Genomic DNA, 25,503 nt, shown 5'->3' with positions numbered 1-25,503 from the left:
TATTTTTTAACAAGTTGCAGGACTGTCTTGAAAAGGGCCAGCTCAAAGATATAGTTGTGATTCCGTTTAAATAAAATAGCTGCAGCATAAATGCCTTGACTTTCTTTAATATCTCATCCTGCTATGTTTTTTGTGCTTTTTTGAAATGTTGCAATGAACAGAGACCAGGTTTTCATTGTGTTTCATCACTCTATAACGGGCACTGGGTCCCAGGATCAATGAAACCACAGTTTTAATTTTGGACACAAAAACAAAAAAGTAAAAAGAAACTCTGAATTTACAGAAAGAGAAGCCTTGTTGCATGTGTTGGTGTTGGTGCTTTTAAGATGATGAAAGATAATTCCCCATTTATTGTCAGGGGAGTTCAGGGATTAGATGACATTAAATAATTAGTCAAGTACGTTTTTTGTAGTTGTGACTATTCATGTTCACAGATCTATATTACACTCAGTAGATCACAGGGAAGTGTGAATTGTGGCTGTGTGGGATATGTGGGTGAATGTTCATGAATGACTCAGTGTGCCTGACAGTAGGAGGCATCATTCATCCGGCTGCTGATTGTGTGGGGTCGGGCAGAGGAAGCAGTTTACTGCTCGGTCCGATTTCATGAATAAAATACTGCTCAATTAATCAGATGCATAGAGATTGTGTATAAATAGTTTCACAATGTCAGGAAAAAACACACAAATCTATTTTGATAGGTTGTTGCTTTGGATCAGTGGTAGAAAAAGTACAGAAAGTTATAAAAAAAAACTAAATCATACATTACAATTAAATTCAAGCATTCAAAATCCTACTCAAGTAAGTCAAGAAATGTCATCAGAAAGACGACATACAGTACATTACATGTTAGACACTTTTATCCAAAGCGACTTACATACTCAATACTGTGGACAAACTCCACAGGAGCAATTTGGGGTGAAGTGTCTCAGGGACACAACGACAAGGGGCATGGGCGCATTGTACTATATATAAATATAATTGCACATCATACACGCAGGAAGTTCCACAGAACGGTAAGTCATGTTATAAGTGGCGGTGAGTGATGCTGACATACACAGTAAGTGTCATATGAAGTGACCGGCAGTAGCGCTCTGCTTGCACTCTCTGTGACTGAAGGAGCTGCTTAAGACCCCCACAGTCTCAGGGGGTGAGAGGTTTCGTCCGTGATTGACGTAAGCTTGACTAACATCCTCATCCCACCCACCTATGCAATCTAGCAAGCAGTCCAAGATGGAACTAGCCCTCTTAACCAGTTTATTGAATCTTTTCCTGTCCTTTCTGTCTTAGTGAGGAAGTCTATCACTATCATTTGCCTTGCAGGTGTTTCAGTGATGGTGATTGGCCTCTTACTAGTCCCAAAAGTACCCTAATGACATCCAATTATTGACGTACAAGTACTGTACCTGAAATTCGTACTCAAAGTCTGCCAACGTGGTAAAATATTTTTTAGATAATATCCCAAAAGTCATTGTGAACTCGACTCACCCGCCGATAGCAGGAGCAAAAAGTCTGTTGTGCAATGAAATACCCGATAATCAGATGTATCAAACAGGTTATTGGAGTTAGAATCAATTTTTTCATGTCTATGTTCAATCTTTTTAAGCAGGAAAAGGACATACAAAAATGATAACCTGCAGCCCAATCCTGAATGTACACAATCTCAACATAGTATACCCTTTTTCAGACAGTATATATCTATTTCAAAACGTTCCTAAAATGAGATGAACTGGTCATGTAAGCTGGCTCTGATATATTCAAGTTCAATGGATTCCTGTTTATAATAAATTATAGCTGGTCCTAATCAAACTTTGCATTAGTGGAGTGGGAAATTGATTGAACATTAATATGCTAAATATTCTGATGAAGGTGAATGTGCACTAGACACACACTTTCGGCACATATGCATGCCGCCTTGAATGGACGCACACATGCACTTACAGTACACTCAAATCCTCTTAATGGATAGACAGCTCTGATGAGCCCTCATCTACATCTTATTATCATCACATTACTGCACTTTTCCAATCAGTTAATGCATTAGCATTTTGAAAATAACTACGCAATCATTCAGCGACCTTTCCAAAAACTGATTCATAATGTGTCACTGATGAACATATGCTATAAATGAAATCTGCACTGTTCTGATTGTTTTTGAATTATTAGAAATAATGCTTCAAGACCTCAGTAAAGTATTGAACCTGCAAAAGTTTGGATTTGATATTTCTTGTTCTATAGCTCATGGTTTATTTGTCATCCATTATATTTGACACTGTTTTGCTCCACTGAGAATTCAGCCATATTAAACTAGACTTATTGGTTAGAAAAACCTATCATTTCAGAGTCAAACTGTAAATATACTCAGCTTATTTTTGACACCTGAGGGCAGAGAACATTGAGTCACAGTGAAAAATACAATTCCTGCTGAGCCCATACAAGTGGGGAAAAAGAACCAAGTGTCACTTCATGCAGAGCAGTCTGTTTTGTCAACATGACCTGCTTTCCTCCATTGGAGGGCACACTTGAATAAGCAGTGGCAGTGAAGTGAGCCAGAGCCGTTTCATGTACACTGTGATCCTTTTACAGGAGAGGATCCACATCCCATCTTCCCCCAGACACATTCCCCAGATTTGTAGCCCACCCCCACCTGGCACTGCTCCCAGAAATGATCTGGCATTGCCTTTAGTGTTAAGAACATTATGAAAAAAATGCTTTTCATTTGAATTATTATGTTTCAAATGACTGTTCTCTCACAAATGTCTCATTAATAACTGTGTTTGACAGCCTCTCTTGCCGCTCTGAATGCCTGTTTGTCTCCCTTTTTCAAGCTGGCCTCGTGCTCATTTTCTTAAAGAGAGATTATGTCATGTTTGCTGAATAACATCACTTGTGGCATTTATTGGATAATGTTGATTGCTAAAATCTAGTGTAACAGTATCAAAAGTAGGAAATGGAAACGTGTTATTTTCAGTCACAGTCATTTTTATCTGAAGTTTGCGAACAGTAGCTAAACTGTACGCTGCTGATCCAGAACCTATTTAGGCTGAAGCACAGCACAGTGTTTTATTGCCTATAAATGTAGCATTTAATTTGTGAATGAAGATGAATGTGTCCTTTAGTGTTGCAAAAGTCACGTAGTGGTGCTTTAATTTACAGTATTGCGTAGGAGAACCGTCCAAAAAGGCCACATATTTATTTTATCCATGTATGATTCATTAATGTATCAACTTGGCCCTCTGAGCTGCCCTGTCTCTTTCTTTTCTCTTGTACATTTATGTTTTTTTTTACAGTACACATCAATTCATTAGCAAATTAATCACAACAGAAACCGGAATTTCAGATCGACGTTTTTTGTCCATGCTTGCTGTGCGTCCGTTTAATTTCTTTTTCAGTAAGCATTACGTCTCTCTTCCTGTACTATACATCTCTTTCACTGTCTTCCTCACCCTCAGCCTTTTTCTCCCCATCACACCCTGTCTCTTTGCACTCTCTCACACTTCCTCTTCCTCTCTCTCCCTTTCTTCTGCCAGGATTTTCTCCGTATTCCCTTTGATCTTCCTCCTCTTCTCCTCTCCTTGCCCTGTTAAGGCTCTTCACTAACTTTAATTGAGCAACTTAGAAATCACTGATCTCTAAGTTGCTCAGATCAGTGGCTGATGCTATCATAAACAGTCTTTAATATAAGGTATTTTCATGTTTTTGTGTATACATACCAAATGTGTATGCACACATATGCACGGCTGTGATGTCAGGGATCGGGAGCGGAATTGAAATAAATATATAAAAAGTGCTGCTTGCTAATTGTGTTGCCGTGCATGCTCCGCTCTTGCACCCGCTGTAGTTTCTGGCTGTTTAGCGGCTCTTTGATCAGAAGATAGTGAGATGGTAGGGAAGCTAGTTAGGCAGGCTCCCCCGCATGATGTACGGGTGGCTCCACTACACATTCTGCTAACAGTGGGAGGCTCGAATATGTGTGTGTGTTTACGAGTGAAAGAGAGACAGAAAGAGAGGGAAGAAAAAGAGGCAGGCGGAGGTAAAGACAGATGTTTTTGGTGAAAGAGATGAAAGAAGAGTCGATTAGAAAGAGAGAGTAAGACAATGAGAGGGAATGAGAGGGAATTTTGTCTTGACAGAGGGAGTGCAAACAGCTTTCACTGGCTGCCTGACAGGGTCCTCTCTGATGTGTATCCAGCCTGTGTGTAGGCCTACTTCTGAACATTGCTGCTTCACAGTCGAGTCTTGTCAAAGGTGGTTTTCCTTATCTGTCAATGAGCATTTGGGCAACTCATATTTATAAAAAAAGCATGCGTACTTATCATCATCCGTGTTGAATCTACACACAGCAAGTGCAATACATTACACCACATTGCCAAATGTTTTGCGAAAAAGCGAGAGGAATGACAAAAAGGACCAAGCTTGAATCATAATAAAAAGCAGGCAAAATCAGCTGTCCTCCACTCTAGTTTTTCTTTTCAACCGACAGGATTGATATGCCATTCAGTTTTTATGGAATATAACTAGAACCTGGCCATCAGGATGTTTCACTCTCAGATATACTGAAGAGCAAATATCCAAAGTCCAAATAGCCCTCTTATTCAAATCAATAAAGCTGTTTTAACACTTAACTGACTAATAGGTAATCTTGTTTTCTGATATACCCCACCCGGAGCAAATCTACAAGCTGTGACATGTTGCTTGTCCTCCAGTCAATAACACCCGCCCTGCCTATCTAGGCATGGCATTAAAAGATAAGACAGACTCTCATTTATGGACAAATGTGTTCACATAGATTTCCCATACAATCCATCTTTAGCTTGTTGCAGAGAGGCTGCCTCTCATCTTAGCAGCCATGAATCAACTCTCTTTATCGACACATGGAGTAATGCGACCGCAGCTGGGTTTCGAGCATGCTCAGAGCAGGCTATGATTTGTTACTATAAATAAAGATATTATATTTGTAACACTGGGGCTGGATGGAGAAGTAACACCTTGGATAGAGATTAAGCCATACTAAGTTACCCCCAACATAAATCAAATGTACTGCAAAACCACCCCACCTTTTCACCTTTAACATAAACAGGATTGTGTCTCGCAGATTATCAGAACTTCTGCTTCTTTGATGTTAGCCATGGGAAAATGAATTTGGGAGCTGCCCTTATGGCAGAAACTCTCTTTAGAGAGAAGGCCTTCCAGGAGACGTTGCTATATCAAAGACGTTTTTCCCCAGCAATTTGACAGAGCTGTAGTGCTGTCCCTTAGTGTGAGGAACAAAGCCTGCAAAATATCCCTAGCCATGTCCCTTAGTGAATAGGAGAAGGGTCAAGAGCCTGTCAAGTGTTACCTCTCATGCTAGATCTAAAATGTAATACAGGTCTTCACATACATATTAAAGATATCACACATGACAAGTGATACAACACCCAACATGTGATTACACTATTCCTGGTTTCTTCAGTGAGCTGAATTTACTAACCCGTGTTTGATCCAGTGTCTAATTAATTCCTTAAGTTCTTGTGTTTATAGCAGGGGAGAGGAGAGAGGGTATGGTATGTTAGGAGAGGGGATCTGTCTTTGAAGTGGTGTTCTGAAAGTCTCTGGAGGACAACCAAGCCCGAGGCTGGACTCAGGCTGTGGGGAGAAGCAACAACCACTTCTCCACTGTGGGGCCAAAGTCTTACCATGGCAATATACACCGAATTACTGTTGTTATCTGTTTATTTGTAAGAATATACCCTCAGAAATGCAATGTCTTTAGGCGGAAAGAGGTTAATAAAGAAAATATGTGATTGAGATCAAGATGCAAACAACAGCTAAGCCTTTGCATTGTTTGGCCCTGCACTGGAATATGGGCTCTTAGCGCCACTGAAAAATGAGATTCTGCGATCCTCTGCGGTACACCCCTCCCTGTGCCTAACTAGCTAATGAACTATCAGCTATCTATCTTCATTCCACCCAGGGCCCACTTGTCCTTCCCTGCAGACATAAGCTGCTTCTTGGCAGGTCTTGCTGAGGGGAATCCAAACCTCCTGGCACTAAAGTAAAGTGTTGCATTCTTGTGAAAGTCATTTTGAGGTGAAAAACAGGATTAATTGATGCTATTTCTGTTGCCGCAGACAGCACCATCAATATTTGTGAACATGAAACAGCCCTCATTCCCAAGCTAGAAAACAGACAGCTGTAATCATCTGTGATGTCTGGTAAATACCAAATCTAAGTTTCTTCAGTCATAACAAGCTGCAGATGTTTTGAGGAGTAAATGATTGTCTCACGTGTAAACCTATTGATTGAGAATGATTTTAAGCAGCAATTTCGTGACCTATTGTATAAAACATACTCTTTTCAAAATTGATGTTTCATAAGGTCCTCAGATTTCAATTTGAAAAGCCATCAATACTGTGGTGTGTACCTTTGGGGGTGGTTTAGTGTTAGACAAACATGCCTGCATTTGGCATTACCTGAAAAAGAGTCAATTCACATTCAAAATATTGTGTGTATTTTCTTTTTGTATTATTAGTCATTAGGCAGGTTAAAATGCATTGTTACTAACAGCAGGATTTGTAACTTGTCAAAATAGAAGAGCACAGGCGCTCTGTTGTATTTAGAGCCTTTTAGAAAGACATGTCAGTGAGCAAGCATGAACAATGCCAGGGCCATTGAAACAGCACTGTATGCTGATGTTTAGCATGTGACATGTTTTATGTAAGCAGGCTGTTAGTATAGTACAGTTAAGGCTTAGAAGTGTTTCAATTTATCTTGTGGAAATTGTTACCTATGATGTTATTGCTCAATTACATTTCTAGAATGAACACTATTATTGGTATTCTTCCTTGTTGAACGATGATACTTGATAAACGGATGCCAAATTTCAAGGCCAGTTGTCAAGTTGTTTTTACTCTGCAGAGTAATAAATTGTTGGACAAACAGACTGAAGGACATCCCATTCGACCGGCTGAGCCAACATTGACATCCTAGTTCCAGCAAGGAAGAGCCAAAGATCATTTAATAAACCAAAAACATTTCTTCTGGAAGAGACTCTGCTTTGTAGGTGTATTGGCTGCATTCCATTGAGGATATTGTTTTCCTATGAAAAGTCATAATGTGAAAAACATTACAATAAACCTTTTCTCAAAGGGGAAATTTAGACTTCATATATTTCATAGCGAAAAAAGCATGCATGGATCACAGTAACTGCCGACTGGGACATTAAGATGCAAAGTGACAAAAAAGTAGTTGAAAGACATGCAAACTTCCACAAGATAGGATCACAGAGAGACACAAAAATTACTAGGAAGAGTTTAAAAATACTATGTAGTAGTTTGCATCTCAATAAATTACAAAAAATTAGAGATGTTAACCACCACAGAGATGCAAAATGACTTAAAGGAGACACACAAACCAGTTAGAGCCACACAATGAATACAAAGAGATACAACACAGAACACACCATGCAGCAGCATGTTGTGTCTCTTTTAGACTGGTCAGGTGTGTTGTGCAAGTTTTCACAGTGTTATAATTTACTTACTGTAAATCGTTTAATAGAAATGCTCCATATTAAACTTTGTTATGCATGTCACATGTGTATTGTGACATAAATCCGCTTCAAGATGGCAGCAAAACATGTTATTTAAAGCACCGGTCATCAGTAATGACAAAGCTGGAATGTTATTACTACTAAATGATGGTTTCGGTTTAACAATAGCATATATGAGAACGTTTTATCCATCAAGACTTCATGGATAAAACGTTCTCATATATGCTATTGTATAAGCATAAGATCACATTTCTATTTGTACTTACAAATAGAAATGTGATCTTATGCTTACAGTAGGCCTACTACTGAATGCTGTACCACGGAGTTGTGGGCTTTCTAGTTGTAGGAAGATAGTTGTGTACGGATCATACCAAGTTAGCTAAAGTAATTATCATAATTAAACCTTTACGGAATCCAAGATCCACTTAACCCTGTGTAATATCTAAAATCATTTAAACTGTATTATTTTATTAATCTCTGTCATGTTAGTTATCTTTTAACTGTGCAGTTACCGACACAGCCCCCCTCTCCGGCAGTGGTTCGCTCCTCACTCCAGCTGATCGGCCCAGGATTCCCCGGTGGCTCTGCCTGTCGTTGGCTTCGGCGACTCCAATGTTTCACCGTCTATTTAAACTGTTATAATCTAACGGAGGCAGTGGCCGCTCGTGTCGGCAAATCGTTCCCCGTCTAGTGAACATATCTGAAGGACAATCTGGCCGGGGTATTGCCTCTGTACGTGTCAAAGACAGGGGGATCTGAACGCAAAGGCCCTCACTCCATCCCCGGATTCACCTGCTACGCGGAGAGCCTCACGCGGAAGACCGATATGGGGGACACGGGGCGCGAGGGCAGCAAGCCTCCGAGTAACGTTAACGTGATTCCCCCGCGATGCCACTGTGGTTTCTGGGGGTAAGCACCTATACACATCAAATGTCTTTCTAGCAAATGCTTTTTTTCGTCTGTCAACTGCTAGCAGAGTCGCTAGCCACTAGCATTAGCAGCTCAAACAGGGATGAGCTGCTTTTCTTGTTATTACCCCCTCCCCATTGTTTTGTAGCATTAACTGCTAGCTGCTAACACCAGCTGCCTCGGTAACCTTCCCCTAAAGAGGTAGAAAGCAAGCTAGGTGTGGGATAAGCTCCTCAGGTAATATGCCATGTGTGACAAAGCTAATGCACTGTTTAATACACTGATATTAAGTTAATACATGAAGCAGACAGCACAGAAGACAGCTCAGTTAATCCATAAACTGGACCTGGGTGGATACCAGGCAGTGGTGGATAGCAACAAAGTACATTCACTTAAGTACTGTACATAGTACCATTTTGACGTACTTGTACTTTACCTGAGTATTCTCCGTTTATGCTACTCTCAATCTCTACTCCACTTTACAAGCCAATACTGTACTTTTTACTCCAGTACATTACTTGACAGCTAAATTACTAGTTACTATTTAGATTATAAACTAATATAGAAATGTAAATCAATTATTAAATACACTTCAAATATTTATAGCTTAAAATATCCAGCAACAGTATAAAGTTATTCAAATGAGCTCTACATTATCTAGCTGTGATATAATAGTAACTCAATAAATATATATATTACATAAGGAGTACTTTCCCTCTTGGTATTTAAAGTATATTTGGGTGAATATATTCTATTAGCTCATCTTTATCAAACATCATTCACATTTACAACAAGCCATTTTAATTATTTCCCCTAATATTTGCAACCGTTTTGAGCAAATCTACTGCTACATTGTAGACAGAAGGTAACATGTGTGGTATTGAAACTAATAATAAAAATGTTTCTCACTACCGTTCTTAATATAATATCAGTCTTATCTGTCCTTTTGATTTATTTTTACCCAGCATTTACCGCATCACATGCAGAATAAATGCTCATGCAGTTGTTTTTAGTGTTGTTTGAATTAAGTTGTTAGTTAATGATGTGTCACTCACATTGTAGACTATGCGTCAGAGATTATTTGTTAAAATTAAAATGTTAACCTCATTTATCAGAGCTGCTATCAGTTATAGTGTTGCCTGAATCTTAGTCAAGCCTGATCCTAAAATGCACCTCCCTCATTGATGATAAGAAACAGGTCCACTTCTGTATTGGCATTGGAGGTGCTTTCTACTGAGTATGTGTTTATTTTCTCTATAGCAACCAAAAACAAAACCTTGACCGATAAATTGACTTAAAAGATGTGCTGATCTGGAGAAAAACATGTATGTGCAGCCATTGTTTTATATATTCATTATTTTAAGTTTAGGCAAATATGGCAAAAGTATATTGATTGTACTTTCCTAAATGTAAAACACTTTTTTTCTTGATCTCTAAATATCAGTGGGTTTTGGACTGAAGATAAGATATTTTCATGAGAAGATAACTTCCACTTTTTCTCAATCTATTAATGTTAAAAGACCAGGAAATTAATCAATTAAATACATAATCTGCAGACTTACTGATAATGTAAATAGTTTTTAGTTACCACCCAGAGGATATGAGGCCCAAACTGCCCCTTCTGTACTTATGCTGCAGTCATACATCAACACATTATTAAAGTTCAACATTTAAAAGTTTATGATCAACACTGACCCTGGAAACCTGGGCAAAGTTTGAAGAGTAAAAGATTCAGTTCAAGTTGTGTCTCTTAACTACAAGAATTGTCAAACAGTGTACCAGGCTAATGTTTAATATATCAATACAGTGTGTATGTTGCACCCATGGGAACACATCTATGATCCTCTCAAAGTGAAACATTTACCAGTAATTAATGAGCACCTGAACACATTCCTTATACGTATTGTGACAGTTTGACTTACTTTTGTAGGTTTATTGATTTCCTTTTGGGGTGCCAGTCAGGTGTCTCTCCTGACATTTAAGATTTTCATAGTTTACTTTCATAGATTGTCACAGTTTAGTAAGTCGGGACTGCACAAAGGTGTATACAACTCACTGCAAACACCCAACATTGAATGACATTAGATAAATAATGTTGTTTACATTTCTGGTTGTTACAGTATGTGTGGTCACATGATATGTTCTGACTTTATTAGTTGACAGGAGGCTGTCTCATAACAAATCACAATGGAATATGGAATATGGAATTTAGGGGGTGCCCGCCAAATTTGGGCAAAAGAAAGTTAGATTTCTCACACTTCTGCAGGCATAGGCCTTTGAAATGGGGCAGCCCTGTTATGGGTTTGATGGATTTTGTTTAGGAATCCATTTCCTAAGTTAGATGTTTTCCTTCTCAGGCTTTGTGGTTAAAAAAGTGTGTGTGTGTGTGTCCTTGGATCACCCATAGGACTAGAGGACTATTACGTTATGTCATTGGATTTAGGACGGGGTAAAAATGGGAATTGGCTGGGATCACCTGTGAGTTGCTTTGTAAGCTCAAGACATGTCAGCATGATGTATGACTACATTTGATGAACAACTTCCTTCAGGTTGTTTTATAGCATCCGGCACACTTTCTGACTTTTTGACTTCTACATGTTTTTTTCCGCCTCAAACTTGTTTGAAGAGGCACATTCAGGCACACCATGTATGTCTGTGATTGGTGCTCTGTAGCTAATAGACAATAATAGCATTTGACATTTAGCAAGAGATTAATGCTTGTTCTACCTTTTTGTTATTCCTCCCTTAGCACAGAAGGCTTGAATGTCTCAAAGTGATCTTTAAGAGAGGAAGCAAAAAAGATAGGGAAAGGACATGTTTATGTATCCCTTTCGTTCACTTTTTCTAACTATGGAATCAGCAATTTTCTTTTAATGATGATCTTACTGAAGAGTGCTTTTTCAAAATGTGGGTTATAGCACATTTGGAAAACCTGTAGATTGTGGCTTTTAAAATGAACCATAAAGCAAGTTCATTAAATGCCTTTTTTAGATGTCTTATTTGATGGANACAATAAGTGTGGCTTGATATTGAGTAAGAAAAAGGTTGATAAACGCTGTGAGAATGGGTCTGCAGAGAGAATTTTGCCGCGATCCCAAATTTCTGTTATCAGCCTGCAGNCAATCTACAGGTTTTCCAAATGTGCTATAACCCACATTTTGAAAAAGCACTCTTCAGTAAGATCATCATTAAAAGAAAATTGCTGATTCCATAGTTAGATTCTAACTATGGAATCAGCAATTTTCTTTTAATGATGATCTTACTGAAGAGTGCTTTTTCAAAATGTGGGTTATAGCACATTTGGAAAACCTGTAGATTGTGGCTTTTAAAATGAACCATAAAGCAAGTTCATTAAATGCCTTTTTTAGATGTCTTATTTGATGGACGTGAAGATGATTCTTTTTGGCAGATAGGATGATATGTATCAGAGGGAAGCCTAGTTCTTTAAGATCTGCTTGTGCTAGTTTTCAGTGTTATCAGTGTTATGTTCCTTTTCCCAGCAGGTGTAGACTGTTTGGGTCTCTGTTAGTTTTGTGTATGTGTCTGTGTAGCTTGCCTAGAACTTGTCCCACAAAGTAAATTAAACATGGGGCTGTAATCTCCTCCATGAACCAATTCAACAACAAACAACTCCCATGGCTAAATACACAGTTTCTGTTTGTTGCTACTGTTAGATTTTGGCCAATACGGGGGTTACAAAATCTAAGATAAAGCTAAAATAATTAAAATTCGGCATAAAGTAGTTATGTTTAATAATGTACAATATAGCATTGGTGGCAATAGCCTAGAGATCTTAAAGGGTTAGTTATCTCTGTATAACTTTCTGTTCAAGCTAACAAATCCACTCGTGATATTGACAAAATATACTTTCTGTAATGTGCTGTGTCTCCTGTTTGAAATGTGCTGTGTTGGATACATGAGAAAGATGTTTATTTCTTAAATCCATACTAATACAGGGCCAAACTATTGTAAGGATTTCACATTAGTGCAGAATATGTATGGCGCTGAAAAGTAACAAAGATCTTTACGGCAAAGGCAGTGGGTAATTGATGGATTGGTCAAGCAATTCCCTTATCAATTAGTTTATTACTAAGCCCGACATTGTTATTCACAACAAAACTGCTTAGTATTGAATGAATTGGTTTTCATTTACAACATCTAGCTGTTTTGCATCCTTGATGGACTCACTTGTGCTGCCTTTTTTATTGAGGGGCCAAAACTACTTGATGTGTTCATCCCTTGTAATATATAATAGAGCTGATCACTACGGTTGTTATTTTATTTCATAGATCTGTCACTGTCAGCCCTGTGTGTGGGCGAGCAAGTGACTGTGAATGCTCTCTTAATAGACTTATATCTGTACTTCTAAAGTTATTTTGTACTTTTACTGCTCATGTCAGATGAATTTAGTTGAACTTAATTCCCTCAAAAATATTTAACTCCCACTCAAGCCATGCTCCTTCCTGTCACTCAACTGCATCACCAAGGCAACGGAGCCCATCTTCCTTTATGTTCCAATCAGAGATTATCATTAGTAACAGCAGTGGGCCAACTCTGAGATTCACTGATTGTGCAAACTTCCCTCAGCAGTTTCTTTCCTGCATGTATCTTTCCTCATCCTTTCTCACCCGTTTGGTTCGTTAATTAACCTGTGATTTGATTACGTCTGATTTTTAAGGATGGCAACAGGATATGACTTTGTTTACTCAGTACCAACTTCCTCCCTGATCGAGTGATTCTACCCTTTCTTCTTGCTTTCTACTTTCTCTTTTATACTCAAGACCACACGCCGGCAGAGTGAAAGACAGCTCTCAGGTTGGCTGCAGCTGACCCTACATTTAGAAATGAGGACAACGGTGTGCAACGAAGCACCCAAAATAAATAGAATGTGACTGATGGCAGCGACCGTCACGCTCAATGCACAGACAGTAAGGACGAGGGCTGCAGAGGAAAAGAGAGGAGCCCTGTCAGAAGAAAGAGCCATCTGCTGTAATAGAGCTGTGCTGCTGGAATCAGCAAGGCTTCAGTGATCAGTCCCATAACAACATATTTTATACAAAACAATATCTCAATCCATATATTGGAAGGGGAAGGTATCCTAAGTTAAGGAATTTGGGCATTTACTTCCTTTAGACCAGCTAAGCAGTTTTCATATCAGCCAACACACATGCGAAAAGCCACACATTTTTGTTGCAAAACTGAACCAACTTGTCCCACCATACTGATATTTTCAGACACTACGCTACTCTACATTGTATAGGCAGCACCTTTCAGCACACGCTAATTCAAAGTGCTTCACAAATTAAAATAAAAGACATTTAAGAATAAATACAGCAGAAACACATTATAAAATGGCATTTAAAAACAGGCATTAAAAAGCAAAGATAATAAAAATAAACACAACAGGTATAGAATAGAATACATGAATAAAAGCCATACTGCTGTGTGGATATAAACAGCTCACTCAAATGCAGCTGCAACAAGATACGTTTTTAGTCTGGATTTAAAAGTCTTAAAGGTCCCATGTCATGCTTTTCTGGTTATTACCCGTCCCCTTGTGTGTTATGAAGGTTTTTCTGCATGTAAACGGTCTGCAGAGTCACAAACCCTCAAAGTACACCCTGTAGCGAGTAAAACTCTAACACAGAAAATACCTCCCNTGATAAACGCTGTGAGAATGGGTCTGCAGAGAGAATTTTGCCGCGATCCCAAATTTCTGTTATCAGCCTGCAGCCAGGGAGGAGAGATCAGCAGAGCTGCTTGCACTGAGTGTGTGTATGAGGAAGTCTGTGGATTGGTCAATTTGGACCAATCAGCGGGGGCTTAACGTAACGGCTCCGCGGACGTAACGTAAAGGCTCCACGGATTGGTCCATTTGGTCCCGGGTAACGCATGACATCATGAGTTACCAGGGAGAATCAATGGACAGTGATGTATCTCCAACGAGGCGTTTTGGGGAGGTATTTTCTGTGTTNTGTAAACTACGTGTATTCACTGAATTTCACTCTCTGCCTTTAACGGCTCGGCACACTGTGCTCACAGGGAGGGTGGGGGCTGGAGCTATTGGAGCTACAACGAGCCGTTAAAGGCAGAGAGTGAAATTCAGTGAATACACGTAGTTTACAGAGATGCTGTATGAGAAACCAATCTATTCTAGTAGACCTCAACAATGGAATTATGATCAGTGGAAATGGCCATGACATGGGACCTTTAAGAGCATAGAAAAATCATTGCCTATTATACAGAGACAACCGAATATTCTTAATATTACCGATAACTGTTGACTTATTGTAGACAGTATATTCACTACTACTAATTCCTATACTACAGTAAAACATGCAGAAACATGTGATTTTAATTCAACTCATTCTAAGGTTATAAGCAGGGGCACAACGAGTCGAGAAAACATGGTCTCCAATGAGTCTTTGTTTTGAAAAGTTCAAACGCAAAGCTCTGGTTTATCATGTTTGTTAGCAAACCTGCTTCACTTACCTACCAGCAAACACACCACAGACGTAGTGATTATAGGTTCATGGGTGGTGTTTTTGCAACCTGATAAATATACGTACACTATATTCCTGCTATAAAATGTCAATGCTAGTCATTCTTCACTAAACACTAGTTTACTATGACTCACATTTAGAGAAAGCATTTGTGAGCCTGTTTGAACAAACAATGAGACTCATCTGATTGAATGTTAATATTGAAAGGTGCTTGAATTTGGTTCAAAGTGATGGCTGTATATCTAATCTGTAATAACTGTGTTCACTGCGTACAACTTAGAAAACGGAGAAATAACTGTATAGTGTTTAATATGTAAACTGAGTTTTTTTTATTTCATTTTCCTGTTTGGTATAAGATTTGCAGAAAAGTCATACCTTAGCTAATGTAGCCTTTAAGCCAGTAGCTGCTTAGACCATGACAATCTCATACAGCATGGCAGCTTTGGATTCAGTGAATAATTTAACACTAGCCTGGATCACCACCCTTCATCTTGGATTTCCCTTCCAAGATCCCGAATAAAAAATGATGTCTGAGCCTCAAAGTTGAAACATGTTACTCTTGCTGCGTGGATACCTACCAGCAGAAGGCATAATGCATTTTTTTTGCATCCTGCTCTGAAGTTTTTGGGAAATCTTATTCAAACTTTGTGATTAACACATTTGTTTTCCCCTCTGCTCTTTTTCTCAGGTCGAGCAAAAATAAGAATCTCTGCTCAAAATGCTTTTCAGGTATGTACTTCTTTTCTGTTTGCTTGTTTGGTCGCCTTATTCTGTGTCTAATGTGTGTGCCGTGGACGGGGTCGACAACGTTTTCCACTGTAGATGTTCCCAAAAGACCTTGAAAAGTGGAGAAAGTCTGAGAGAGAAAGTGGAGTGTTATGTTCTAACTAATTCAATACTCTTTGAAACATTTTCATGTCGGTCTTAGCTCAAGTCACATCAGAATATTTTGTCCCGTCTTACTCAGTTTGCTATAGTTCATTCTATTACTAAATCACAAACTGCAATATAAGTAGAAAACTATGTCCATTTAAATAAGAATATTGAAATGAAATTGAAAGGTGCCCCCGAGTTCCCCATATGCCACACTTCATTGATCTGCTGCACAAATAAATAAACAATCCACACCCCATATCTGATGGATGCACTCAAAAATGTTTCAGAGAGGCATACAAATGTCTTATCATTTGATTTTTTTTCACAGACATTCAGAAGAAACAGCCAGACAATGATTGTGCCCCAAAGGCCTCCTCAAGCTCCAGTAGCCAAGCAGACGTCTTCTGTAACGAACCAAACAGCAACATTAGTCAGACACTGATGTCGATGCCAAAAGCATCAGAGGACCCGTCGCCAGAGGAGACGGGAGCGCCATCTCTACCCGCTCAGGACGGTAAGACAGAAGGTAATCTGACAGGAATAAAATGTGTCTTTGAAATTGTTTAGGACAAGGGCATCTTGGCCTCCATTTTTCTTTTAAATGATGGACTCCTGTAGAACTGTAGGTCCATGTCATGCGATCTCTCTGGTTTGTAATTGCGTCCACAGTTAGAAGTGTGTTTTAATGTACATTCTTTCATTTTAAAGGTCAAAGCAGTAGAGTAGTGTAGCTTCAGTCCAGGGCACCTTTCTGTGTAACTACCAGTTTCTACGAGCAGCAGCTGCAGTGCCCCTGCTCCGGCTATATTTGTCCTCATGGCACAGATAGAGAGAATGATAGGAAAGGGTATCCATTCAGAAGTGAAGGTTTTAAGAGGACACCTGCAATTGCCAGTTCATCGGTCATTGCTGTACAATGACAAGGTTATTTGTGGAGGCCGTTCCAGGACAGGACAATAAAGTGGCTACCAAATAAATTTACTGAAATAATGTGCCCACACTAACAGGGCTGTTACAGCAGGGGCTTTTTACAAAGTAGGTGATTGTCGCTGATTTTTTGCTAGGAAAAAGACCTTCATTATAATTAATTTTCACACATTAATTTGTGTTTATTCTTTTTTCAAGTTAAACTCTATTAAATAATAGGTCAGCTGTCCCTCTGCTTGTTTTAATCTGATAACATTCAAACTGTGTCTGTCCTTGACAGATATCTATCACATTCTCTGTAAAAAAGCGTCAACAACAAAAAAAAATTGCTCACGGGATTATTAAGGATTTCACACAACCCAGTCATGTTTTTTTACCGTGTGGAAATCAATAAGAAAATATCCAGGCAACCAACAGAAGACTCTCAAAGCATTTCTGTCCTCTGGCTGTAACAATTATAAACTGTGTCCCTTTTTTTAGAGTAACCTAACAACTCAACTTAATCTGTCAATCAGTGGCAGTCAGAGATATCATGTTTGTATACCGTTGTTTTGCTTCTATTTTTGGTGTTCGTGGTTCCAGTTTGAATTTTCAGGACTTTTATGCAGTTTGCAATTTAATCTGTTTCTTTAGATGATTTATTGTTGAGTTATTTATTGCCTTGTTCTAAATCAATAAAGCCAGAACACATTTTATATTATTGTACACCTGTGATATGAATTACAACAAAGTCTTACAAGTAAGAAACTAATGTTCCTATGTCCTCTCTTTTCTTCTATTTTCTCTTCACATAATTTCTCCGTTTCTCCCTTTTTCTCTCTCTCTCAGAAGCATCGAGCACAGACACAGTCTTCACTTCACTCTCCACTCCAAAAAAACGCTCCTTTGAGTCAGGTAGGCGCGGCACAACATCCATTATTGTGTTTTCACTGCCTGCTTGCCATGTTCACTTAAGGTATTGGACTGGGGGACCATTAGCATAAACGCCAGTGGATCGATCGCAAATAGCCAGGTTAATTGTACTTCCAGTGGAAACAGCAGAGGGAAGGATATTTGGGGACGCAACAGAGTGTATCTGTGAAAATGTGTAAAGCTAATCAAGTGCTTACTAGGGGAAATGTTGGCTACAAATATATAAACATATACATACAGTACATATATAAAATAGACTTACAATACAGATTAAAATTGTGAAGGTCACACAGATGGGAGCTATGTAGCTCAATGGTTGTCACTGTCATTTCATCACAATAAGGTCCATTTTCCAAACATTTAAGAAATATTTCTCATTGTTTAAGAGTAACCAGCTCACAATGACACACTTCTGAGAGAGCTAAAACATAGAGCATGCAGAGAGCTGAACTGAAATAATAAATAAAAAAGGGTTAAATGTTCATATTTTGTGCCTCTACTGGGACATGTTTCCATGCTGTAATGTTCAAAAATATATATATTTTTCTCATACTTCCTGTTCTGCAGCACCTCTTTTCACCCTCTGTCTGAAAATCAACCCAGTCTGCTCTGATTGGTTAGCTGGTCGGCTGTGTTGTGATTAGAGATGTCCCGCCCCTTAGCCTATCACGTACAATGTGTTGGAGCGCTAGCCAATGGAAGCGCACGTATTACTTAGTCATGTCACTATGTCGCGGATGTAAGCGAAGGAGTTCAATCGAGGCGTTTCAAGCGGGGGGGGGGGGGATTTGAGCCTCTGCAGACCATTTACATGCCCTATATTACATATTACAGGAAAGGGAAAAGCCCCAAAAGCCTCTTTAAACTAACCTTAGACACTGCACACTTTCTTCTAGTGTACATTTATTTGATTTGCTTTGACCCTAGGGTGACACAACCTACTGCACTCACACACGTGAAAAACTGGCACATGCCTTAAGACAAGTGCAGAGTAGGCAAAGCTCAGCGATGGTGTGTGAACATGCTGATCCCGGTCTAATGCAGCCGGATCATGTGAGCACACGCATCCATGTGCCTGAGACTATCTAAAGGTATTTGAGTTTAAAGCCTGCATACACCTTAGTGCAAGCTATTACACTATTAAATCAGTTTATAGTTCAAATATTTCACACACACACACACAAAAAAAACTACTTGACATTTCCCCTGGTGTAAATTGGCCACAGAGATTTAGTAGGATAACAGGAGGCAGTGCACAACACGCACTCGCACATGTACCGACACACATGCTCTCACACATACAGGGATCGATGGGGGGGGGCTGGGGGGGGATCTGGCTGCTCAGCTTGGCCTAGTTCTCAGAGATTTATTGAGCGCTGATCAGCATTCGGCCGGGCCAGAGAAAAAGTCTGCAGGATTGATGAGAAACGCTGAGTTTAAATTCCAGCCGACCAGTGGAACCTCGCCACACGACTGTCTCAGGTGCTAGGTGGAATGTAATTTAATGCAGGATAATCATTCATCTCCAAAGCACCTTTTTATTTAACATAAAGATTTGTTTTTGCCCCAGCGTGCCAACATCTGTTCTCTCCTAGTTTATATTAAATTGAAGTTTTTGGAGCCTATTTATGAAGGTCGTCAGTGTCTCTCTCTTTAAATTCTGGTTAAAAGCTGCTATCCCGGACACACAGGAGATTAATGCTTTTTAAGATTATTATATGGGTAAGGGGTTAAAAAGCTTTGGCTGTAAGTATATTGCTAGATTCATTATGTCAAACCTTCTCTTGGAGGTCGACTAACCTTCACATGCTTTTATATCTTTCCACAACAGAATACAGATTTCTTCATAGCTATCTATTTGTCTAAATCTGAAAACCATAATTGGCTGTTTCGATTAACACTGCCACGTGGTAATGCTGGGGTGACATCAATCGGTCAATTTCTAACACATTACTTACAGCGTATATTCTGCCAGAGATAGATATTTTCTGTTGCCATTGTTACACAAATATTCAGTAGACCATCTTTCTCTATCAGTAGTGAATACAGAGATGTGACAGACTTTTGGATTGTAGACACATTTCAGCCCAATCTTAATCCAAAACATAATTTAAGAGTTGCAGTTATGGAGCTCCGCGTGAAGCTAACAGCCATGTTTTTCTCTTATTCTCTTAGCCTCAGAGTCAGAAAGCGATGTTTCACCCGAGAAGCGAGCAAGAGTGGGGGACGTGCCAGAGGGTGAGGAATCTTCATCGTCATCTATGTCTGCATCGTCATCAACCTCGTCTCGCAGTGGCTCCAAACAGCGGAGCCGCAAACGTTGCCATCGCTGCCAAACCAAACTGGAGCTGGTTCAGCAAGAGCTGGGTTCCTGTCGCTGTGGTACGATGATACAACTCTGTATAAACATAGCTTATAACACGTATATTAACTCATGGTCTGATATATACACTTCCATACACAGGCCCACTCACACACAAGAGCATTTGGTAGCTATTATTGTTTTTGATTTCGTTTCAAATACATGAAAGATGTTAGTTCATTTGGTTATAGGTTAGTTCATTTTACATCCAGTGCAATGAAATGCATCTCCTACCTGAGCATGTGTTTGTCTGTTGATGGAAACATCGATGACCAGAGTGCCTTTGCCAGCCTTAGGGGAGCATTACAGAAAGCCCGAATGTTCCAAATAGCACATAAAACATAAGCCAATTACCACGAACACTAATGCAGTTGAAAGCAATACTTGGCTTGCTAATCAACTTGTTTGCATACAAATCAAAGAACTTAAAAAGTCACAACTCTTCACTTCTTAAAGACCATCTGCTTAAACCCACGCAATCATTTCTAAATTGGAAATTGACTTTCCTTTTTTTCCACCAGGCGCTGCCTAATTCACCATCCATCCTTAATAGCCCAATACTGAAAAAATGAAAACATGCTTTTTACACGCTGAAGGGGGAAATGGTGGCAATTATAGTGATTTCTGACTATTGCGGTAATTGCAGATTACTTTGCTAATGGGTCTGCAAAATGTTTCTCAGCGTAAGCCAAGAAGGTCTGATAATGAGTTGAAAGCACGAACGATTCTCAGATAATAAATGAGAGAGAAAAAATGGAGCGGAGTATCTGATCCAATGTTGTCACAGCCGGTGACTTCTGCTGTTACACAGTGACTATAATACTCATCCCTCTCTGACTGTAAGTATGTCAGAGAGCGAAGGCACAAAGACTTAAAAAGCTCATTAGATCATACAGATTCTCCTCTGACATCCAGAAGTCTGCATTGGCCTGGCAGTTTTCCATTTCTTTCATTTTGCAATGGTCCTCAAATAAGAAAAACCCTACAATTCATTTTCAATAACCAGTAAACTTTGTTGCTTGTCTGACTCCAGTATGGGATATTAAGCTGTGGTATTTTGAATGCATTGTAAATTGAGTAAGTTATCATTCAATCACCGTTAAATGTAATCACACAACAACAACACATACTCAATTACATAACACGTTTATTAATTCATGTTTTTCCTACAATAACTGTTTAAAGGTGTGTGTGTGTGTGTGTGTGTGTGTGTGTGTGTGTGTGTGTGTGTGTGTGTGTGTGTGTGTGTGTGTGTGTGTGTGTGTGTGTGTGTTCTTAAGCTACTTTTATGAAATTGCTTTTCTTCATTTTCACCTTAGGTAGAATAAATATTTAACACAGCTTGGATTTTATGCAATAAAACTTTGGAAACTTGAAGCTCACTGAACACACATAAGTTTAGGTATAAAGCCCATTCCAATGATCACCACATTTCCTCTTGATGTTTTACAACTCGGCTGGATTCTTGGTTCAGTTAAATAAATCATCCGAAGTGACCATGGTGTTAAATGTTTGATAAGTAGTCCTAATGGAGGAACCACAAAATCACAGTTTGTTCTTCCTTACTTTTGAAAATATTGTAGTTAAAGAGTGCTAAATATCTTATCAGTGCCTTTTGAAAGGAAGTTTCTTTTCTGTGGGGGCAGTTACTTCTGAGACAAATGCTGTAATGGAAATGAGTTTCAGGCAGCTAAAAAAAAGTGCTTTAAGAATCATCATTATTCGTCATCAAAGCATTTTTCTGTACAAAAAGTACAACAAAAAGTACAACAAAAAGTTCCGATTTCGACTGTTGCCCACCCCTTACTTGGTTTATGACCGTGCCTAGCATTCATTTTTAAACCATGAAATGTTAAACAACTTTCCATTCCATTTGTGTGCGCTGTAATGACATCGTTTTTTAATTGCATAGCAACCAGCTGTCATACTGGGCTTTTAATCACCGCTCATTGAGTGCCAGCAGTGTTATTATGCGTATTAATGAATGAATTTAAGACGATGCAAGCTAACGAGCTTCTGTGAGCTTAACGAGCCTCCTACAGCGGCAGAGCCTTTTGTTTAGAGTGATACAGTAGAGACAGGGAGTCAATGAGAGAGATGAGGGTACTCTGCTTTGTGGAACTGAGTCAAAAGAGGAGGCTATCAACGATATGTCTTGTCTGGTTACAGTACCTTTAATGGTTGGAAAGCAATACATATTATCAGCCCGTGGCTATTGAAAAAGACTTGCAAAATCGACCTGTATTTGCATCTACAGGGTTGTTTTTTAACGTTTTGTATTAACAACAGTTTTTTCAATATGTTCAAATAAATAGACTCTTGTATAGATGCATGGTTTATGTACTGTCTACATATCTTACTCTCTATTCTGCATGCTGTGTCTCGTTCAGCAATTCAAAGGTTCAAAGGTTTGCAACAACATAAATAATAAAATACAAAAATACAAAATAAAAAGTAGTGCTAAAAGTTAATAGAATATGGGATATGTACAAGAACAGAATATGAAATTAAATAATGTAAATTAAATAGGGTTTATTGCAGTAAGTAAAATGCAGTTAAAGGAAATGGACATTAAGCATATTAACCCTCTCCCTCTCCTACCCCCCTTCCCGCCCTGCAGGCTATGTCTTCTGTATGCTCCACCGGCTCCCGGAGCAACACGAGTGTCTGTTCGACCACCTGGGCCGGGGGCGCCAGGAGGCGGTCCTGAAGATGGTGAAGCTCGACCGCAAGGTGGGCCGCTCCTGCCAGCGCATCGGAGAGGAGTGCTCCTGAGTCTCCGTGGTCGGGCGGTGTCTTAGCACCAACAGGGATCTGATTTGAAATTTCAGTTTTCTTCTCATTTTTGTTTATCAACATTTTTGCAGGTTTTTTGGATACAAACCTCCACACTTTTCTTTTAAATTATGCTCGCTCTTATGAATTGCCCCTGTTACCCACACTCGTTTGTGTTCTGCTTGATCATATCCCTGCTGCTAAGACGCCTTTTGGAAAATCCAAACCCAGAAACGACAGAACAATACAGAGCAACAGGAAACATACCATTTCTTCACTTTTTTTGCAACTCCTGAAAACTCAAGTGTGAGCAGAGTACGAAGGAAGAAAAGGACGATGAGAAGATATCAAATGCTTTGCACAGGTGTTTGTCCCAGAAGCCAGTTTCTATACTATATAACTATACTCTTTACCTCAAAAAATGAAAACAAAGAATGAAAAGAAGGGGGAGAAAAGGATTGTTACCCTTTGTGTACACTTCTGCTATGGCGCTGTGCTCTTTACCTCAAAATCAGACAGAGCTGCTTTGTACTCCAAGCATGGACTTTGTGAAGCAAGCCAGACTCAGTTTCAGTCAGTGTCTTACCCCCTGGCCGTCCACTACCCATAATCCTTTAGAAAGACCTGTTAATCATCCACCTCAGGTTATCAGGATATTAAACCCTCCCCTCACTGACTTGCCTCCCTCTCTCCTTCCCCTACAGACACCTTTTTACTCCTTTTGTTTGGTTTAAGATTACTCTGGAAACGTTTCTTCTCTGTGGACGATGACACCGCGTCGGTAACTCCAATATTCAGGACTTGCGTTATGAGATGGACTCAAACACATGACGGTGGTGGGAGTGAGCTGGTGTCCTGAGATCGCACACGGATCTGTGTTCAATGCTCGGATGTGATTTATCGAGGCTTGATTTCCTCTGTCTTCCTCTTTTTGTCTCTCTCTCTCTTTACTCCCTCTTACATAAGGACATGTCTTCTGTTTCCAGCAACATGAGGTTTACATGTGCTGCTGTGTACAAACAAGCAGGAAGACAACATTTACAGGGCATGTCTTATATTAAAGTGTGCGTATGATTCATGACTGGACCTGAAATGTCTACATTGTACACTTCCACACATCTTAGAGCTTTCCAAACACACACACACACACACACACACACACACACACACACAGACACAGACACAGACACAGACACACACACACACACACACACCTTTTATGTTTTTTGTTCTCAGCGGTTCACATTGAGGGCAAGATTGCTGTACACGTTGAGTTTGGGCTGAAGCTGAGCTGGCAGAGCGTCACTCAGAGCTTCCTGTTTTAAGATGGGTGATGGTTATTGTAGTTCAGGTTTCTAATATTGTCTTCAATTATCCACATTTTGAAGGGGATTTGATAAAAGACTGTTCTTGGGTTTTCAGCACTTCAATGCCCCATGTTTTCATTTCCAGCCAGCATGATGAACTCCCATGCGTTCTCCTTCTCCTGCCTTTCACTTTCTCATCTCGCCCCTTATTGATTGCTCTATTTCTCCTTATTTCAGCCGCTCCGTCTCCCCTCCTCCCCCCTCTCTCTTGCTATAGAGAGGGAGGAGGAGGAGGATAGGGCGAGCAGAGTACTGAAAGTTAAAATCAGCAAATAATGACTTTCCAAATGTTTTCCTGGTGGACTATGGAAGGGATGAAGAGAAAATGCATAATGAATGAATATTCTGTATCTTTAAAGAAAACCTTATTTAACTCCTTTTTGCTTTTCACTTTTAAGTGTAGAGCTGCTTTTCTTTCTGGTTGTAATGTGGTTATAAAATGGGAAGATGAAAGTGGAAAAATTCTATATTTTTGTTTCCATTGCTTTACTTAATGCTTACCCTTTTCCAACAGTTTATTTTACTGAAAAGAATAAACTGGATTAGACAAAGTGTGAACACCTGTTGTGTGCTTATTGACGTAATGGATTGTTCGCAGAGAAGTTTTATTTATATATTTCCACTTTGTTAGATTTAGCAGATTATACACTTTTTGGTTAAATGCAATGGATGCGAGTGTAAGCCGTAAGGTTGGTTAGCGGTCTTCTTACAACATGATCCTGGCTCTCTGCCATGTCTTAACATCCTGCTGATGTTTTAAAGTAATGTAGACATCTGTTTACTGCTCACAGAGGGCTGCTATAAAGCTAATCTCATTTACTTTAACAAATGTGTTTGAGAGTGTTTGGGTGTGTGTTTGCATGTGATCATGTTTGCTCGCTAATGGAGACATTTAACTGAAGAGGCTTCACATGGCAGCAGAGAGTCTTGTGGGCCGGCTGCACTAATTAATGTTGTGAAAAGGAAAGCGTGTAGCCATGATCAAAAGACATCTTCAATTCAATCAGGAGAGACGTGATGTATGAAATACATGTTTATTATCGGGTCACATTATATAAATGAAACATAATGATGACAGTTTATAACAAGTGAATGAAATGGTGTTTGGCGATTAGGCCCAGGTTTTGTAGGATATCATTCGGGAAGGGAAAAAACCGTTTCCGATGAACCCCCTGGGTCTAGACACTGGTGGTGGTGATAAGTGGTTAGGNTCAAGTTTGCCTTTGTGGAGCCGGATGCCTTGATTTCCTTCCGTGTCCGGGTTGCGGGGTGGCCGGCTAAAACCGCTAGCCAACTGGGGAACGCCGCCTGTAGCTTAATCCGCAAGACTGCGGAGCTGAT

General features: G+C 39.5%; 1 protein-coding gene across 3 annotated transcripts; it reads left to right on the top strand.

Moving 5' to 3' along the window:
• The first annotated feature begins 8,079 nt into the window (after positions 1-8,079).
• zfand3 (zinc finger, AN1-type domain 3) lies at positions 8,080-24,713 on the top strand. Of its 3 annotated transcripts, none has more exons than XM_010796397.1 (6): positions 8,080-8,440; positions 15,632-15,672; positions 16,148-16,333; positions 17,575-17,640; positions 19,834-20,040; positions 22,641-24,713. In XM_010796397.1, exons 1-6 carry the CDS (start codon positions 8,358-8,360, stop codon positions 22,793-22,795), a joined length of 738 nt encoding a protein of 245 aa, XP_010794699.1. In that variant the 5' UTR covers positions 8,080-8,357; the 3' UTR covers positions 22,796-24,713. The 3 variants fall into 3 exon arrangements, with proteins under 3 accessions (XP_010794699.1, XP_010794698.1, XP_010794697.1); XM_010796396.1 differs by having other exon boundaries at positions 16,148-16,345; positions 17,578-17,640; XM_010796395.1 differs by having other exon boundaries at positions 16,148-16,345.
• The last annotated feature ends 790 nt before the right edge of the window (positions 24,714-25,503 follow it).

Source organism: Notothenia coriiceps, unplaced genomic scaffold (assembly GCF_000735185.1).
Source record: "Notothenia coriiceps isolate Sejong01 unplaced genomic scaffold, NC01 NC01_scaffold00037250, whole genome shotgun sequence".
Classification (NCBI taxonomy): Eukaryota; Metazoa; Chordata; class Actinopteri; order Perciformes; family Nototheniidae; genus Notothenia; species Notothenia coriiceps.
The sequence above is the reverse complement of the archived record's forward strand: the minus strand, read 5'-3'. Positions and strand labels throughout refer to the sequence as shown.

Bases quoted from the DNA above. Each gene is read 5' to 3' on its own strand.
- zfand3 (XM_010796395.1), top strand. From the start codon at position 8,358: ATGGGGGACACGGGGCGCGAGGGCAGCAAGCCTCCGAGTAACGTTAAC. The intron at 8,441-15,631 runs GTAAGCACCTAT...TCTTTTTCTCAG, and splicing joins TGCCACTGTGGTTTCTGGGG to GTCGAGCAAAAATAAGAATC. The intron at 17,641-19,833 runs GTAGGCGCGGCA...TTATTCTCTTAG, and splicing joins AAAACGCTCCTTTGAGTCAG to CCTCAGAGTCAGAAAGCGAT.